Consider the following 15,947-nt stretch of genomic DNA (forward strand, 5'->3'; position numbering starts at 1 on the left):
AAAAAAATCTAGGCTTCACACGAGTTCTTCTGTATCACAATCTCTGGGGTATGACCTCCAAATCTTTATTTTTATAAAGCTCCCAGGGGCTTCTGATGAGTAACTAGTGTTCAGAAGGACTGTTCTCCTAACCCCAACATTTTACAAGTAAATAAATTGAGGACCGAAAGGGTACGATCCGCCTAAAACATACAACTTGTTATTAGCACAATAGGTTGGAAAAAACAATTTCCTAACTCCACATTTAGTGCTTTTAATACCAACTCAAACTTTGTGTGTGTGTGTGTGTGTGTGTGTGTGTGTGTAAAACTACTTTTTTCTTCACTACTGATTAGGCCCTGCTGATTACTATCCTTGAGCAACTTATTCGCTCATCTGCAAACTGGGATTAATAACAGAGCCCATCTTTTAAGAGTTGCTATGAGGATTAAATAGTATAATATTCATTAGATAATGCAAACAGAGTGCCTCGCATATATCAAGTGTTCATTAGATAGGTTACACAGCCCACTAAAAAAGCATGCCTTTTTTAGCTGGAGAGGATTTATGGAACCACTATAATTACAAAATGAGCAAAAAACTCATGTTTAGCTTTGGAAGACCAAAAGGATTGTAAACTCAGGGTAAGGTGATGATCGAGAGCGTGCCTCGTTCTCGCACACCACTGTTTCTCGTAAGATGCCCTAGAATCATCTAGTGAATCAGTTTCTACATGACAACCAATAATTTGTATTTTTTTTAAGCTCCTCCCTACCTCCCCCTTACAACCAGGTGCTTCTCAGGCAAACCATGCTTTAATAACCTTTAGTATACACAATCCTTGGCCACAGCAAATGGCCTCTCGAATCCCAGCAAAACTATCCGGCTCTTTAACCGGAAGAGCAGCGTCACCACACCCTGATGCAAACAACAGCTGGGGACGGCTGTGCAGAGGAATCCTGATCGCTAGGGACGGCCTCGACCCTCTCATCTCCCAAGAAACTTGGAAAATTACGAAAGTGCTGTCCCGTAATCCCCGTGGGTAGCCTGTGCTGCCTAGGTGGCCAGGAAGACATGAAGTTAACTCAACAGCCTCCTTCCCAAAGGTAGGCGCCAGAGAAGAGCGACCCTGGCGGGCTGAACAGGCCGACCGGCGCCAGAAAGGTTAACGACCCTCTCGCCCCGTTCCTAGCGATGGCCAAGAGCCTCCACCACTCCTCAGGCCAGCTGCCGGAAGTGCGCCACTCCGGCCTGCTGAGGATGCCGGGAGTTGTAGTTAACTGGCTACTTCTCTTGCGTCCCAATTCACCTTCTTCTCAAACAAGCAAATACCTTGAAACAGTTAAAGAAAGGCTCTTTATAAGAAACAAATCCAATCCTTCCTTTTCCAGCTGGCAAAGGAAACGGTCAGCGCTCATCCGTAATATCGGACTACAAGTCCCAGCATGCTCTGTAAGGCGGCCAGCGCGCCCGGCCACCGTCGTAGGTGTGGGCTGCTTGAATGGAACGTCGGGCGTAACGCAAAGCCTTACACCGTCCGCGCGGCCGGTACCTGCTCCTCTGGCGTGAGTGCGGCGCGTGGGTCGTGCGCGTGCGCGCTCGCTGGAGGCGCGGGGCGGGTGCGCCGGGCCGTTGCCGGCGCGAGGCTGCTGAGGTTGGCGGCAGCGGTGCCGCGCGCCCGTAAGACCGGTAGTTGCGGGGCCCCTCGCTTCGCCCCGGGCTGCTGGCAGCCGTGGCGGCCACCGGAGACCGCAAGGGGTGGAGGAAAGCAGGGGGCGGCGGGGGCCAGCCTCGACACGCAGAGGATCAGCCGAGCATGCCCCGAGACAACATGGCCTCCCTGATCCAACGGATCGCCCGCCAGGCGTGTCTCACCTTCCGGGGCAGCGGGGGCTGCCGCAGCGCTTCCGACCACGGCGCGGCGCCGGGCTCCGAGGCCCCTATGCCTCAGGGCTTCCCGGAGAACCTGAGCAAGCTGAAGAACCTGCTGACCCAAGTCCGCGCGGAGGACCTGAACATCGCCCCGCGCAAGGCCACGGTGCAGCCGTTGCCGCCCAACCTACCACCGGTCACCTATATGCACATCTACGAAACCGACGGCTTCAGCCTCGGCGTGTTCCTGCTCAAGAGCGGCACGTCCATTCCGCTTCATGACCACCCGGGCATGCACGGCATGCTCAAGGTGCTCTACGGCACCGTGCGCATCAGCTGCATGGACAAGCTGGAGGCGGGCGGCGGGCAGCGGCCACGGGCCCCGCCGCCAGAGCAGCAGTTCGAGCCGCCGCTGAAAGCCCGGGAGCGGGACGCCATGCGGCTGGGCGTGCTGCGCTCGAGGGCCGAGTACACCGAGGCCAGCGGCCCCTGCGTCCTCACCCCACACCAGGACAACCTGCACCAGATCGACGCCGTGGACGGGCCCGCCGCCTTCCTGGACATTCTGGCCCCGCCCTATGACCCGGACGAAGGCCGGGACTGCCACTATTACCGGGTGCTGGAGCCTGTCAGGGACAAGGAGCTCTCCGGCTCGGCCTGCGACCTGCCCCGAGAGGTGTGGCTCCTGGAGACCCCTCAAGCCGATGACTTCTGGTGCGAGGGGGAGCCCTATCCAGGTCCCAAGGTCTTCCCTTGAAGCCGCCAGCGCCCGGTTGCCGTGGGGCGAAGACGTGCCCTGTTCACATCTGGGCCTGGCTACCCGCGACCCACCATAAGGGCTCTCTCCCTACCCGCAGGCCTGGGCTTTGGATCTACTGGAATGGGCTGTAGCTGCTTTCTCCGGAGCCGTGGGAAGCACTGGCGACTGGAGTGCAGCCGCGGGGTCGGGTTAAGGGGCGGGGAAGGCTAGTAGACTAGGTTGTTTCCTGGCTCTGTCACTGCCATTGGGGTTTTGGTTTGGGGGAAAGGGGGGCAGGGGACTATCTGAAGCGCTTCCATCCTAAAGCCATAATGAAAATAGTCTTTTCTCTGTTCTTTATACTATACAAAATACACTAAAAGCCCCCACACCCCCTACCCCGGGTAAATAGGATTTGTTTTCCACCTATGTCCCTTTTACTCCTTATTGTTGTAATTCTAATTTATTGATTGCATGACCCAGTGGTTTGAATTGTTTTTAGTTCAAGTCACTGGTAAAAACTAGGTTTAACAAGATGAGCTACTATGTAAAGTGAAAATTAGATCATTTTTCCAGAGTTGGAGTATCACCCCCAAAGCATAACTATGCATGTAGAGGACAAGATTTGTTTTCTTTCCTCCTCTTGCCCGGTAGCCACATCTGGTTTACTCTGGCAGCATCTACCAAGAAATCCAGCGCCTGCATATCTCAGTGACAGATGATCACTTAGAGCTTATTGTCCCCTTGAGTCTCCAGATCTGGGAGTTAAGCAGATTTCTTGTTGCAGATTCACCTTTAATGCAAAAACTATATTACCTTCAAATGACTTTTCATTTTGGGGGGAGGGTCTTCGTGAGCTTTAAGAGGTGATAGGTTAATTCTGGGTTTTCTAACCAGAAGATTCAAAGGAGCTGAATCGCCATGCTTCCAAACAACTGAATGTAAAACACTTCTAGCCAGTTGTTGAATTCCATGCCCCTGTTTACTTCCAGTATTTTCCTGCAAAAATAGAGAAAAATGTTGATGACTGTTTCAAATTCTCAGGAGCTCAAATGTTCCAGAAGGCTGCTGGTTCCAGCTGTGTTGTTTTGATGGCAGTGTTCTCCCAACAGTAGTGAGCCAGAGCTTGCCTCATCTGGTGTGGTTTCTATAGGAAGAGAGAAGGCACACATGATCAAGGCTACAGAATAGAGAATTACCTATACTGCTGGCCATTTTAGGGCACCAGAACGAGGGACAAAACACTAACCAACCTCTTAAACAGTTGTGCTATCTGTAACTAGTTTTATTTTTGTCCTTTCGGTAAGCTCAGCAACTTTACCTTGTTTACAAATGTATTTACACCATTTGCTTCAGGCTATGGAGCACTATTGTTTCCCTCTTTTTACTATTTATAGGATTCCTTTTTCACAACACTTTTAATAAAAACAAACTGTAGAAATAAACACATTAAAATCTGCCCAGCTGTTGTCTAAGCCCTCTTGATTGACTTGCCCAAATGGCAATCGAGTTCTAAGGTCTGTATGTAATAAAGGGAGACTTGCTATTGGTGGAAAGTGTTGACACTGGAGAGACAGTATGTGCCTTTGCCTCTTTATGCATACTGGGTTACTGTGGCCCAGAGTGAAGGAATATTTGTTCCCAATTTTTTAAATAGATTAAGAAAGCAAATTCTTGATTTTTTTTTTTTAAACAAAAAAGACGCTTATTCCATGTGAAATGCCACCCTTGTAAAACCTGAAACAGGCATAATGCCAAGCCTTTCCTCCAAGGTTGCTAATGTTTTATGGTGGCTTCACATGATGCTATAGTTTAATATGCCTTGGGGCAGTTTGAAGCAGTTCATAATGCCATTCAATTTAAAACTAAATCCTAGATATGCAAATGATGATTTTCTTAGAAAAATGTTCACAAAATGTTTTTTTTAATAGCACAGTAATGAATGTGGTTATCAATCACATGCCTACCCATTCTGAATTATAGCAAAAAGTTGATGAATTATAAAATTATTGACAGTGATGTATATGCTATAATACACCCTAGAATGCATTAAAACTACAAAAACATTCTAGCAATAGAACAGTAAGCAAGAAGGAATTGTTTTTCCAAACTTTATTGTGAAAAGTTTTAAAGTTCTCAAGTGCAAACAAGCTGAATGAAAAAAAACTAGGGTGCTTTTCAAAAGAACTGAAATTGTTGCAGGCCAAAATAGCAATATGGTATCTCTCTAATTTAGTTCAGTAAGGACAGTGAAACTTGTGGTTCACTAATATATTGAGTAAATTAATGGTGAAAACAGAACTTGTTTTAGCCACTAAGAAGAATATTCTTACTACAAAGACAAAATGTCGTGCAGCAAAACCTGGCACCTCTGCGCTTAAACTGTTCGTCATGACTGACTTCATGTGCTGCTATTGCGTTTCCATATATTACTGCAATATAGACTATTTTAGTAACGACTGAGGAGAAAAGTCGTCTTCCCCTACACAGACTGATGAGCACAATGATACTGATCACTTTCCTGTTGAATAACAAACGCAATAATTGCCTCTCCCTGGTGAGAAGTCTGTCTCAATACTTCCAAAGTGTTTTAATTCCCTGATATATCAAAAGCCAGTTTTATTAATGGTGTGTATTGTGTACCTACCTACTACTCTATGAGAATTGATTTTTTTTACTAAGCCTGATTCACGTGGATTGAGGTTACACTAACTGTTGTTTGTTAATGAAAATCATGGGCCCATTTTTAAAGTACTAGTTGTCAACAGGAGTGGGTTCTCTGAACTTTCAAGGCTAATAGCCGTTAAATTCTTCCAGAGTCCACACCTTTTTTTTCTCCTTTTTCATTGTCCCCTTGTAGATGCCTCTGCCTTGGCATCTCAGGTAGACTGTTACTGATTCCAAATGACTTTGTATCTTGTGCACTAGCTAGCTCTACTGCTCAACGTAGAAGCAATATGTCTTTAATTCAGGGTTCAGCCCGTTACTATTCAACTCTAACCTGAGGGTAGTGCCACTCCTGTAACCCTCTTCATCTGAATTCTGAGAGCCAGGTTACAAACAGAAACCAACCACTGATTATTTCAGTGTAATGAAGCATCTACTGTCAAGGCAATCCTTTGTTAAGCCCCCTACATACTGAATCTTCAGATCCAGAAATTAAAATCAGTGTACTTATGGAAAATAAAAGCATGTTTGAAATTGTTAAAGAGGTAAATCTTATTTGATTATTGCAAAATGAAAAATACTATGATGTCCAATTACTATTAAACATTCATTCTATAAGATTATGTTGTACTGAAAACTGGTGGCTTTCTGCAGATTCCAAAGTCCAAGTAGTAGAAACTTACATAGTCCATTTCCTTGTGAGCTTTTTGAAACAATCTGATTGAAAACACATCTGAAATTAATGTGGAATCATGTTGTTTTGCTACAACAGAAAATAGTTCTCCTTTATGTTTAACCTAAAGAAAATAAACTAGTGCAAGAAAAGAAAAATACTTTTATCCATGAAGGAAAGAATGTTTGGACTTAAATATTTGTCTTTTTCTGTAAAATTTGTTTAATTATAGTTTGGACTGGCAGCATTTTAGGTACTTGATGCTGACCATTCTATACACACACACACACATATATCAGGGACAGTTAAAATATCACTACAGCCATTTTCAATATATACCAAACAATTTGGCTTAATTTCATTAGCAATTGATACTTAAATACACTCATTTATGAATAATTGAAAACCTTGTTTAGTTTAATAGACCTACTTATTCTCCAGAAGTTTATTTTTAAACAGGTTTACTATCAGAAATACTATTCAATAAGGCATACTGAATATAAGAAGGATCAGACTTAGCTTTATATACTTTATTTCTTAAGCAAAGTAAAAAATGAAACACCTGGATGAAAGTACCCTGAATGTTGCAAGCTGAGAGTGAAATCTGGTGAAAGATTGACCTAACATGTTAAAATCAAGAAGTAAAAGCCACCAAGTTGTCTCTGAAAAAACACCAAGATATGTTCCTCATGGTATGTTGTCTCTTCACCAAGCCCACCTCAAGGTGAAAGTGATTATGTAACCAATTTGACTATCATCAAAATACATTTAACATTAACTTATTCTTTTAAAAAGGACTTCTTAAAAAGCTTTTTTAGTCCTGCTTTGTGAACAATTGTTTACATTATCTTGATTGAAGGTGTTCTGAAATTTAAGTTGGCAGGACAAATTACTGTATTTTAATATTATGAAATTTTGCTAGGAGAGTATTCATTAAAACACATAATTACCAAAATGTGGCATTGTTGTATACATGTTTTAACAAAATTAGCCAAGCAAGGATGATAATAAGCTGACAAACTACGAAATATGAATCTAATGGAATAACATCAGTCACTAGAACAATCTGGCACTGGGGTTTAGAAAATTTCTATTTAGTAGTTACTGAAAGAGGTATTCTGCATCTTTGAAATACAGAAAGAGAGGAAATAAAAGGATTAATTACCTCCACAAGTTAGATCTAAAAATTCCAGCCCTCTGAAGAGCAAAAAGTTTTGAGGAGTAGTTACTTGCTGTCTGCTGTTCTAAAATACAGGCCAATACCGACCACATATGAAGGAGGCTGACAGTGGCAAAGGACAGATGACAGTTTTCAGATGATACGGCTGAACAGTTTCTGCTCCAACATGTTATACTTATGTGAGGATCCAGAAGCAATGGGTGAACTTCAATGATATTGAGGCCCAATTCTTCACAGAGGCCCAACCCATTTGCTTTGTATGACAGGTAGATAACTCTTTCTTGGTGAAATTTATATTTTAAAATTGCTACAAAAGGCTCACAGTAAAATGAACCCTATAGAGTATTCTTTTGCAAACTATTATCAAGTAAAATGGAGAACCATATTTGCCTATTTGATTCAGAATGTCTTTCTTTGAGATTTTATTAAGCTGGTGTGCAACTATTTTATCTAATGAGCCGGGTATTTTGATAGTCTCTAGGCCCACCAAACATATGGCAGGTTAGTGATCCTTCCAAATAGGGGCAACCAGGGAGAGAAGACTAGAGAGAAATGAGTCCTGGGGTAATTCCTTTGGCAAACCATGAATGCTGTTTTCAGCAGTGTCTGGGTGCATTTTTGATCTGAAGAGGCGATAGCATTTTTCAAAAAGTTTTCTGTGGTCATGAGACTAATCCTGGAACCTAAAAGTCATTTCCAGCTTGACCACGCCACCACACTTTCCACAAAGCCACATCTCGTCTGAGTTCCTGGCCTTGGTCAGAGTTCTGAAAGCAGCCACAAATGTGTAGTCTCCGAGTGGGCACTTGTTTGTAAGTATTTATTTTCCGGAGCCCACTCAGGAGTCGAGAGAAGCTATAGGCTGTTAGAGAGGACGGAACAATGAGTCAAAACAACGCCTCCCCACTTTTACACTAATGCATGGGGGAAATCCCCGGAACGCTAGCATTTGATTATGAATGGAGATTGCTTCGGGGGTGAGAGGGCTGGTGTTGAAAGGCCAGCAAAGAAAACCTGGGAGATCCTAGCTTGGTCAAAGCACTGGATAACTTTTGAACTCCCACCAAGTAAATCTTTCATCAACGATTTCTGCAGCAAAAATATTGTTGAAAAGTATTTATTTACACTATAGTCATAAACCATCCATTATCTGAATTTTGGTTAGTGGTTTTGCGTTAGAATAAATCATTTCTATTTCCACAACTATTAAGAGCTAATAACCAAACAAGTCAGCTCCAGTAATATTATTTACATTCTTATCTGCAATTCAACTACAAAGGTAACACTTTTAAGTCACAAAACAGAGCATACAAAAATATACTTTCTAAAAAAAAAATCCAAATATTAATAGGCAGAAATATACAGCCATACTAAACCCAGGGAGTGATTTTTTTTTTTTTCCATAGTAAGGCAACCCATTTACATGCAGACCCTTTAACATTGTCTACATCACACAAGGCACCAAGGACACTTCCAACACAACTGCATGCATCCTAGTTTCAGAGAATATATGTACATCCCCCTTTAAATAAGTTAATCTCTGACTCATTTCAGGAGATCATAAATGCTTTTTTTCCCGAAGGTTCAGAACTTGGAGAACAGTGCACATCAAAAATACACAAAATCTGAGTGGATATACACTGAAAAAATAGTCTTTACACTTCTCAAACAACTCAAAAAGGAGCAGATATTGCTATGTCCCTCCCATCACATTGCACTTCCGTTCTCTGAGTTTATAATACATATTGCTTAAAGGGTTGGAACGACTAGATAAGCTTTGATTCACTGTTCTAGGGCCACAGAATGCAGCATAAAGGCCATGCTTCATTCACTGTACAGCATCCCCAAATCAGTCCCAAGCCATAAAGTGCACATCAGCTTTGCTTCTTTTTGCTGCCCCCACCTGAAGGGATCAGCATCTCCCAACCTACTATTGTAGAAAAAGTCTCAAATCAACTCTGACATCCAGAGTCAAAACCTGTAATGGGACAAGATATGAGAGAAGGGAAGCAAAACCTAGTCAAACAACCCTTTAAAGCAGGGTCAGGCCTCAGCCCTCTAGGCCAGGGACCCCACCCAACACCCTTCTGCACCTCCCCATTATCTTAGGGTGATAGTCAACCCACCTAAGAGACACTAAAGTGGGCTAAGTTTTAGGAAGGACCTGTTTCTAAGTGAAAAGGGGGCAGTGCTGGGCTCCACCTAGGCCCTTCGCCCTGGAAGGGAGAGGGGGGCAGGAAAGGGTGGTAGTGTTTGTTGTGCAGTTGAAGTGGACCAGTGGACGAAGGGCCTCCGGGGCCTCAAGGAGCTGGTGTGTCAGCCTGAGTCTCATTCAAGGTGTCCGGGTCCGAGAGGAGCAAGGGGCCAGGGACCCGCCGCCCATAGTGCCACTGTTGCTGCTGCACAGGGCCCCCCCAGCCTGCGTGCCTCCAGTGCAAGAGGCTGCGGAGGCAGCTGGCACGGATGAGGAAGGCGCACTGCTTTTGCGCTCCTTCTGTCTCAGGTGGATCTTGGTGTGGCGCTTCCTCTCATCACTCCGGGCGAACTTGCGGCCGCAGTAGTCACAGGCAAAGGGCTTCTCGCCAGTGTGAGTGCGGATGTGGGTAGTGAGATGGTCACTGCGGCTGAAGTTGCGCATGCAAATCCGACACTGGAAGGGTTTGTGTCCCGTGTGGATGCGGATGTGTCTGGTCAGCTCATCAGAGCGGGAGAAGCGCCGGTCACAGCCTTCTGCTGGGCACGGGTAGGGCCTCTCATGCACTGGGGTCTTGCTAGGCCTGTTGGGGTACTTGCGAGGCCTCAGAATGGGCCGCAGCGGCAGGTGGTGCGGGTTATAGGCGGCAGCAGCGGCTGCTGCCGAGCTGCTGCCAGGCAGCCGGGGTCCCTCACTGCCTCCACTGGCCCCTGGCCCCGCGGCCCCAGCACTGGGACCGGCCAGGGTAAAGTTGCGAATGGTGGAGAGCGGAGTGAGTGGAGGAGGGACTCGCAAGGAGTCCAGGGGGCAGGGAAAGGGTTTGCGGTCTGGGCCAGCTGTACCATGTAGGTCTCTCTGGCACTGTGATGGGAAGAATCCAGGATAGTCCGGGATCATGGGAAAGAGACCCGGGTCCGTGGCTGGCTTAGGGGAGGGGTAGGAAGGAGGCGGTGGGTAGGCCAGGGAGGAGGATGTGGAGGTGGTGGCTGCTGACAGGAATGCCGAGGGGTCCTGGTAGAGGTCTCCTGCGCAGCCAGAGTAAGGAGGAGGTGGTGGCGGTGGAGAGTAGAGGTGGTCCAGGTCAGGCTGGGTCTGAGACATGGTGCACACACCCAGGGGTCCTGTGGCCAGTGGGTTGGGGGAGGCAGAGGTGACGCTGGACGAGGCTGTGGTCGAAGCTGGGGAGGTAACCCCTTGCAAGATGCCTGCACTCACAATATTGATGATGCCTTCTGGGTAGCAGCTGGCACCAGGGTACTGGGGGTCAATGGAGAACTTGCCCATGTACGTGAAGGTCTGGTTTCTAGGTGCAGAGACAGGAGCAAAGCTGCTAGGATATGGGAGATCCAAGGATCTCTTCTCTCCAGTCATGTCAATGTTGATCATGCCATCTGGGGAGGGAAAAGAAAGAATGGAGGTGGAGCGATGAGAATGCAGCCAAGAATCCCTTCTCACCCACTCTCACACAGGTCCATTCCCAAAGCCCAGGATCCTAGCATAGTAGAGCTGGGGCAGAGCCCAACAGGTGGAAAAATTGAAGCCTAGGGGACAGTAAGAAGAGGGTAGCCCAGGATCCCACTGTGGGAGCCAATGACAGTCTGGGACTCAAACTACCCAGAAAAGCAGGATGAACTACTCCCAACCCCCACACACAACCATCTGTGGCTCTCCTCCCCAATAAAAACACCCAATAATAGCAACAACAATATTAAAAATTCCCCATCTGCCTGGAACTTCTCTGCCTCTCCTTTGCCTGGGGGTCCCACGGCTGGGGCTCCAGGGCAGACCCTAACCAGAAGACTGATCCCAGCCAGTGCCGCCCGAGAGGGGAGCCTGAGAAAGAGATCAGAGATTTCCTGGATGCTCCCCATCCCCGGCGCTTCCGTCCCTCCCTCTCCCGCTGCGCTACAGCTGACGGCTGCAGGAGGGTATGGGGCTCTGCAGTGGAAGGAATCTATAGGTTTCCTTTCCCTTCCAACCTTCCCGGCCATGCCCAACACCCGCACGCCCTAGCCCGAGGCCGGTGGCGGAGCTTCGAGGAAGGAGCGGGGGCCGCGGGAGACCACTTTACACTGCATCGCCAAGGAAACCAGCGGCTCCGGTGCCCCCGCGGGCCTCCTTCGCCACCGGGGGGCTGCTTCCCGCCGTTGCCCGCCCTCCATCTCCTCCTCCTCCTTCCCGCCTCGCCAACCCCCTCAACTTGGCGGGCGGCGCGCAGGTGGGGGCGCTCCTTCTGGCCGCACCCGGAACGCGCTCGGAGATTTTCCCCGGGTCGGCTCTGCCCGGGAGGGAGCGGCGGACGCTTTCCTCTGGCGCTTCGCCGCCGCTCGGCTCTCCAGCTCTCCTCCGGAGCCCCGAACTTTCCCGTCACTTTGTCCCTGCCCCGGGAGAGGAAAGGCCGAGGTTCCGCCAGCCCAAGGGCCAGCACAAGCCCCGAAGCCTGGAGGGGCACCTCTTCTACTCTTATCCCTGCGCCCGCAGGGGGCTGGGCGCGCCGCGGCGCACGCCCGCCCGCTCGCTGACGACCTGGTGCATCTGCCCGCGCGCCCAGCTCCAGCGATCTGGTCCTTGCTCCCGCGGGCTCCTCCTGCATCCCGTTCAGTCAACACCATCCACCTCGCACCCAAACCTCTCCTCCAAGTCCTGCACACGCACCGTACCCCACCCACCACTTTCGAGCCGCTTGGGTCCCGGCCCGCGAAGGGGACATGGGGCTTACCTCCGGCCACTCCGTTCATCTGATCAAAGGGGCCTCCCAGTTCGGCATTGGGGAAGATGGTCACCGACGTGGCGGCGAGGTCCTCCACCGGGTAGATGTTGTCAGACAGCTGGTGCACAAAACCACTGAGAGTTACTGGGATTTTGTCTACGGCCTTGGCGGTCATCATTTGCTCCTCGCACAACCTGGAGACCCAACTCCCTCTCTACCTGGAGTGTCAGAGAAGCCGTTTTGGAGAGGGATTGGACTGAGTCTAAGTTGGTACCTCCTTTTGCCCTCCACACTTAAAAGCAACCACAAAAAAAAAAAAAATCCAACAGAAATAAAACTAGCAAAACAAGTTGCTGTTTTTCTAAGAAGAAAAATGACTATTTGCCACTGACTCTTCTCCTGTGTTCCGGCTGGGAAGCCAGGAGTTGCTGGTGTAGTGTTATTATAACAGTCAGTGTGTCCCCTCGCCGAGCTATTAATCAATTGCTGCTCTCTCGGTTAGACGGAAAGTGTTGCTGTAAGTATTTATGGGCAGGTTCTCAATGCCCGTGACGTCGCTGCCCATATATGGACTGAGGAACAGGGCTGGGCCAGGCGGCTTCTTGCCGTCACATGGCCGATTTGCATACAGTCTCGGCAGCGCGGACTCCGCCGGGCTAGCGACTCCCGGCTCTCAGACCGCGGGGAATCGCGGGGGTCTAAGACGCGCAGGCCGAGCCGCAGTCCGGTCCAGGGCGCCGAGCCTAGCGGGGAGCCAGCGCCCCGCGAGTCCGGCTCAGGCCACGGGGGAAGAGCGTGCAGGTCCTAGCTGCGGCGCTGCCTCCCGGAGCGGGGAGGAATTCCGGTTCTCCGAGGCTTTCCAAAAAAGGCGAAGATCCGGTGCCGGCGGCTCCGCCTCCCCAGCCCTTGTTTGGGAGCCATTCCGGAAAATTAAACTTCGGAAAGAAACCGAGCGGAGCCGAGACACTACAGTCAAACCCCTACTCACTTTCTTGGCAACTCAAAACCGCAAGCAAAAGGAGGCAGCGAAGAAAAAAAAAAAAAAAAGCTGCATGCATTCACGGAAGCTGACTGCTTTTTTCTGAATTACTTGGTGGAAAGAAGTGGCTGGTGATAAGAGTGAATGCGGTATTGCTTTTTTGGAAAGTCTGTTCTATTTATACAGGAGCGAAAACGGAACAGGTTTGGGGTTGTTTGTTTGTTTAAGTATTTCGGGCACCTTGGGGGCTGGTGGGGGTAGACCCTAGGAAGAACAGAATAACTGCGGCGAGCTTCGAGAGAAATCCTCAGCCGGAGACACCCCCCTTCCTCTGCCCGCGCGCTCCCCACCCCCCTTCAGCTGCTGCGCGGAGCGGGCGCCCTTCCCGGCGCGTCTGGGCGGTCGGCTGTGTGGGGGCGTCCAGATGGAGGCTTGGACACTCACCCTGCCCCGCCACGCACGCACACACACACACACACACACACACACACACACACACACTGCTACACTCACACACGCTCCACTTCCGCTACACACACTCCCGCCCCCGCTGCCTTCTTCACACACCCACTCGCACACCTTACGCTACACACCTCCCTGTTGACAGCGCGCCGGGGCGCCCGCCCCGCCGAGCGGGCGCTGGGCTTTGCCGGACAGGATGCTCTGCCAAGACACCCCACCTCACCTTCTCCGGCCGTATGGCCGCCACCGCGGCCCCCGACCCCCGAAAGCCCACACTCTCGGGAAGTGCGCCCTGCCCTCACCCGAGCCCTACTCCACAACACGCACATTTGGAAGAATCTTCTTGCTTTGCCTCGCCAAGAGCCACCTCGGTGAGCTCAGCGAGGTCCTGAGGGACAGCAAACAGCGTCGCTAATGCCAATTTCAGGCCGCCATGACCCCACACGCGTTTCCCTTTTCGAGTAAAAACAAAAAAACAAAAAACACTGACCCCGATGGAAACCTTTCTGGTTAGTTCTCAAAGCAATTTTTTAAAACTTTTCAGAGGTCCAGACAGCGGTGGGTTCTGGCTCGCTGCACGCGACGCTCCTGCCTCCCGGTCCATAGCCGGAGCGCTCCGCGCTTGGCCCGGGCTCCGCCGGAGGCTGGTCCCAGGTGCCCGAGCCGGCGCACCGCCTCCTGCCTGGCTCTCTGTACCGCTCAAAGCCACCACGACCTGGGATGGAGAGCGGGGGCAGCCTCTAGGGCCTGGCCCGGCCCGGCCCTTTCCCGCCCCCGGCCCGGGACGGCCGCAGCCTCGTGGGGGCCCGCGCGGGCGAGAGCCACGACGCCACGCCGTGGAGGAAGCGCGGCGCTGCAGGCGGCTCTCCCGCCGCCGCTCACCTGCCGCGGCCGCCGCCGCAGCCGGCCCGCTCTCACCCGGCCCAGCGCGCGGCCGTCAGGGTCCGGGGGCGACTGGGAGCGGGCTATGCTTCTCCACCCAAGGGTCACGTTTCCCCCTGCCCGCCGTGAAATCTTCTCCGGCGGCCGGCCACCTTCCGGACTTCAAACGCCCAGTAAAATTTTGGGAAAGTTTGTCGCTCTCACTGTGCGCTCTTTTCCAATTGGAGATAAAAATAAAAAGAGAAAGAAAGAAAATCGCGGCGAGGTTGGCGCCCTTGTAGATACCCCACCCTCGGCATAAACGTGCAAAGTCCCATTTCGTAAAAAAGAAAAAGAAAGAAAGCTGCGCTCTTACCACGTGCGCCAGCCCGCTCCGCCTGCGCTCGGGCCGGTCCCGCGGCCCCCGCGCTGACCACCGGCAAGACGACGCCTCGGAGGGGAGCCCGACTCGCATCTCCAGCCTTGAATCCGAAAGGGGGGAGGGGGGGAGCCAAATTATGCAAATGTAGTTCCTGGCAGCGGGACTCGGGTTACGGCCCCCGCCGGCCTCCGAGGTGAGGCACCCACACGCAGCAGGCGCGGGCGCGGCGACTGCTAGAGCTTCGCTCCTCTCCACGCACATGGGCGGGCGGGCTAGTCTTCGGGGCCGCCCCGCAGCGGGCGCTGCTGCCAACCCTGCCGGCGGTCACCTCGCGCCGCCCGGAGGGGGAGCTCCTGGACGCCCGAATGCAGGCAGAGCTGTGCGCGGAGGGCAGGACTCAGGCAGGGGACGGCCCGCGCGAAGGGGAGCTTTGCGGTCCTCGAGCTGCTACGTTCCCGAAGGAGGAGGCTGAGTTTGGGGAAGGGGGCCCCACCGAGGAGAGGTGGGCTTGCCTGGCCCGTCTGGCAAGCACTTTACAGTAAGTGGGAGTGACTGACCCTCTGGAATTATTCGGAGCTTTCTAACTCACACCCCACTTCCGAGCTGGGTGTCAGGGCCGCGGTGGGCCTGGGGTTGACTGGGGCAGGGCAACCAATAATCGCAGCGAGGCTGGGCGGGCTCCCGGGAGGGTGCCTGGGGCCAGTCCTGGGAGGCCGTCCCTGAACCGCTGCTGGAAACCGGTCAGTAGATACTTCCTGTAACCATCTTCTTCTTTTTCTTCTTTTTAAAAGAGTAATAATGGAACGAAGTCTAGGTACATTCACTTCAAGCCAGCCACTCTGCGGTAGGTAATAAGAAAGCTAACGTGACTTGCCTAAAGTGATGAGTGGTGGAATCCAAACTTGAAACTGGATCTTCTGACTCCAAGTACAGTGCTCTTGGTCGCTACATCATTCTCTCAGGAAAAGCCCGTTCCGGAAGGGGAACAACTCTTTGAGGATTGAAAGCCTGGTTCCGCCCACTAGAGCAGAAACAGGTCACCTTCGCCAACTTCATCTCTTTTCTTTGGCATTTCTGAGGAGAGGAAAGCTGAGGTCAGGGCTTTCAACGGGCAAGGGCTGCACGACTGTCAGGGACACACACCCCTCCCCCCGGGGGTTAAGGCAGAATTTGAGTTCTTGGGCTCTCCAGACAGTGTTATGGATGGAGTAACTGGGTTGGCACAAAGCCAGCATACTAATAGGCCCTG

At 50.7% G+C, this 15,947-nt stretch overlaps 2 protein-coding genes across 4 annotated transcripts; one reads left to right on the top strand and one right to left on the bottom strand.

Annotated features, from left to right (window-relative positions):
- Window positions 1–1,539: 1,539 nt before the first annotated feature.
- Window positions 1,540–4,049, top strand: ADO (2-aminoethanethiol dioxygenase). Its single transcript, XM_058696453.1, has one exon. The coding sequence runs from the start codon at window positions 1,796–1,798 to the stop codon at window positions 2,606–2,608; it is 813 nt and encodes a 270-aa protein (XP_058552436.1). The 5' UTR covers window positions 1,540–1,795; the 3' UTR covers window positions 2,609–4,049.
- A 4,162-nt stretch (window positions 4,050–8,211) lies between these two features.
- Window positions 8,212–14,941, bottom strand: EGR2 (early growth response 2). Of its 3 annotated transcripts, none has more exons than XM_058696450.1 (3): window positions 14,693–14,941; window positions 12,024–12,132; window positions 8,212–10,695 (listed from the first exon to the last, which is right to left on the bottom strand). In XM_058696450.1, exons 1-3 carry the CDS (start codon window positions 14,789–14,791, stop codon window positions 9,443–9,445), a joined length of 1,461 nt encoding a protein of 486 aa, XP_058552433.1. In that variant the 5' UTR covers window positions 14,792–14,941; the 3' UTR covers window positions 8,212–9,442. The 3 variants fall into 3 exon arrangements, with proteins under 3 accessions (XP_058552433.1, XP_058552435.1, XP_058552434.1); XM_058696452.1 differs by lacking the exon at window positions 14,693–14,941 and adding an exon at window positions 13,783–13,895; XM_058696451.1 differs by lacking the exon at window positions 14,693–14,941 and adding an exon at window positions 12,233–12,728.
- Window positions 14,942–15,947: the final 1,006 nt, after the last annotated feature.

Source organism: Neofelis nebulosa, chromosome 13 (assembly GCF_028018385.1).
Source record: "Neofelis nebulosa isolate mNeoNeb1 chromosome 13, mNeoNeb1.pri, whole genome shotgun sequence".
Taxonomy (NCBI): Eukaryota; Metazoa; Chordata; class Mammalia; order Carnivora; family Felidae; genus Neofelis; species Neofelis nebulosa.

Coding starts and splice junctions, on each gene's coding strand:
- ADO (XM_058696453.1), top strand. CDS start 1,796: ATGCCCCGAGACAACATGGCCTCCCTGATCCAACGGATCGCCCGCCAG.
- EGR2 (XM_058696450.1), bottom strand. CDS start 14,791: ATGCGAGTCGGGCTCCCCTCCGAGGCGTCGTCTTGCCGGTGGTCAGCG. Junction 12,133..14,692: donor GGAGCGGGCTGGCGCACGTG/GTAAGAGCGCAG, acceptor TTTGTGCACCAG/CTGTCTGACAACATCTACCC. Junction 10,696..12,023: donor GATGAACGGAGTGGCCGGAG/GTAAGCCCCATG, acceptor TTCCCTCCCCAG/ATGGCATGATCAACATTGAC.